Source organism: Dipodomys merriami, unplaced genomic scaffold (assembly GCF_024711535.1).
Source record: "Dipodomys merriami isolate MVZ:Mamm:240054 unplaced genomic scaffold, mDipMer1.0.p SCAF_5, whole genome shotgun sequence".
In the NCBI taxonomy this organism is placed as follows: domain Eukaryota; kingdom Metazoa; phylum Chordata; class Mammalia; order Rodentia; family Heteromyidae; genus Dipodomys; species Dipodomys merriami.
In genome coordinates, this window is record NW_027206068.1 from 49,923,275 (window position 1) to 49,925,774 (window position 2,500).

The 2,500-nt window shown below is 42.9% G+C and overlaps 1 protein-coding gene across 5 annotated transcripts in view; it reads left to right on the top strand.

Annotated features, from left to right (window-relative positions):
- Foxp2 (forkhead box P2) overlaps positions 1 to 2,500 on the top strand; it is a 513,305-nt gene that overhangs the window by 472,143 nt on the left and 38,662 nt on the right. For all 5 annotated transcript variants that reach the window (XM_069996601.1, XM_069996600.1, XM_069996604.1 and 2 more), the window contains one exon: positions 1,111 to 1,312. In XM_069996601.1, coding sequence (XP_069852702.1) covers positions 1,111 to 1,312 — 202 coding nt within the window. The remainder of the gene's footprint in view (positions 1 to 1,110; positions 1,313 to 2,500) is intronic.

Here is a 2,500-nt window from a genome sequence, read left to right on the forward strand (position 1 = left end):
AATCAACAGGACCATAGCTTATGTCTTACAAGTACCATTTCAATAGACACATATATGGGAGAAATCTTATGTGCTGCCCTGAGTAAAGGTTTTGCTAATGGGATGCTATTTATGACAAAAGATGTGTGGTAAATATGACAGAGGTGGGATGAGCTTTTTGATAATGAAGAAGGGGGCCTTTCTGAGGGAGGATGGAAGGGCATACTGTTAAACAGCCTGCATACATTCTCACCTTTTTTTTTCTTTTCTCTACCCTGACACCCACTTTCCAGGGTACATCAGCATTAAGTGACACTGTAATCATAAATTGAAAATGATACTTCCAGAGGAATTGGCAAACTTGACATTTCATTATATTTGTTAACACATGCCACAAATGATTGTTAGTGAGGAAATTCCATTTCCCTCTCTCCATCTCCAATCAGATTTAATTTGAAAATTTTCAGCCTCCTCCGGCTAATTTGCAATTAAGACAATTTTGTTTGAATATGTAGTAATGTCATTACCATTCCACCAAATTAGCAAGGAGACTAAAGGTCAGTGTAAAATTTTCCAGCTGGCTGGAGCCTCTCAGCTGAGATTTGGGACTATGGAAAAAAAAATTTCTGGCAGCAACAGAATAGCAACTTACTTTAAGTCGTATTGGTTTAAACAACACACACACACACACACACACACACACACACACACACACACACACACACACACACACACACACACACACACACACACACACACACTGCATTCTTCATTACTCTTGTTGTTGTTGCTTCACTTGGGGCTAGACCTGTTTAACAACAAGGGCAGTCAATAATCAGCAATTGGCTTTTATTTAAGGAAATAGACTGTCGCTGAAGTCTGGTAGGACAAGAAGGAGTTAGTCCTAAGTAACATTGCAGTAGATTATTAGATAACCTCTAACAGCATCCTCTAATTAGAGTTCTTATGATACAATTTCATCCTGTAATTAGTTGAGATTGGCTGCTTCCTTTTGCAGCTTATTAGTGGCAACACAGCTGTAGAAGTGAATCTACTCTCATTTGTCAAACCTTTTTAAGTCTTTTTCTCTTGTCTCTACCTTTTTCCTGCCCTTCTCTTGGGTCTTTGCAGCTAAATCTGGTGTCTAGTGTCACCATGTCGAAGAACATGTTGGAGACATCCCCACAGAGCTTACCTCAAACCCCTACCACACCAACGGCCCCAGTCACCCCGATTACCCAGGGACCCTCAGTAATCACCCCAGCCAGTGTGCCCAATGTGGGAGCCATACGAAGGCGACATTCAGACAAATACAACATTCCCATGTCATCAGGTAGGCAATGACTGTTCAGTAGAACTCTTACTTGGGGAGAGGAAAAGAGGAGCTGAAGCAACTGTACATGAGCGGTTCCAGAGCACATGGAAACTCAAGTCATGATTTATGGAGTGATAATTGTTTTATTCCTGGTAAATGTGGATTGGGGGTGGGGGACAATTCCCTAAGCACGTCATGATGAATTGTTCTGAACGGTTGTTCAGGAAAGAAAGCTCTCCCCATTAGACACATAGAGAGATTGTGTTGTCGGGATAGCCCATATTATCACCTCAATTCAGTGAGATCCTTTGATCTTGCAGGGAAAAGAGAAGCAATCCAACATTTATGAGTAATGGTGCAGGAGAGGAGCCAGAAGTTGATAAGGACATAGAGGAAGGGCTGTTGCTTTATGCAAGACAAGTTAGGGTTTTACATGAATGGATCTTTAGCCAGGTGCTGTCCTTTTGCTACTCAAGCCTGCATGTATTAGTTGGCTTAAGAAACATTCTGTGAGAGGAGAAGTTCATCTAGAAAAAAAATCCACTTTCTCCTTTGCTCCTCTCCTTTACAGAAATCTTCCATCCCCCACTTCCACCCCTCACCCCATACCCCCTTCCCAGGGCATCTGGGCAAGCACAGTGACACATTGTAACCATTATGAGCCTGGAGCCTTCTTTTTTACAAAAAAAAAAAAAAGAAGAAAAAGAAAGGAAGGAAGGAAGGAAGGAAGGAAGGAAGGAAGGAAGGAAGGAAGGAAGGAAGGAAGGAAGGAAGGAAGGAAAGGAAGGAAGGAAGGAAGGAAGGAAGGAAGGAAGGAAGGAAGGAAGGAAGGAAGGAGAGAGAAAAAGAGAGTGAACTTTTTTCCCAATGAGGGTGCTTGTGAGGGGTGAGCATTTTCCTTTGTTAGCTCATCACAGATTCCAAGGGTTGATCCTGTTGTACATGAGGAAGTATTAGAGGAGAAGAGGGAAGCTTATGGCAGAAGGGCAAAAGTCCCTGTAAGAACATGCTGGAATCATCTGTTTAAAAGAGGACCCGGCTGTTAGAGGAAATCCTCAGGCCAGCTGGTCACGCAGCTCCTGAGGTTCTGGGGACAACCAAAGGGATGCTTCATTTGTCCTGCGCATCAGAAATGGCCTTTTCCACATACTTCACTTCCACTGTCATGCTTTGTGCTTTCCGAGTCAGCAGCTTTCTCATCTACCC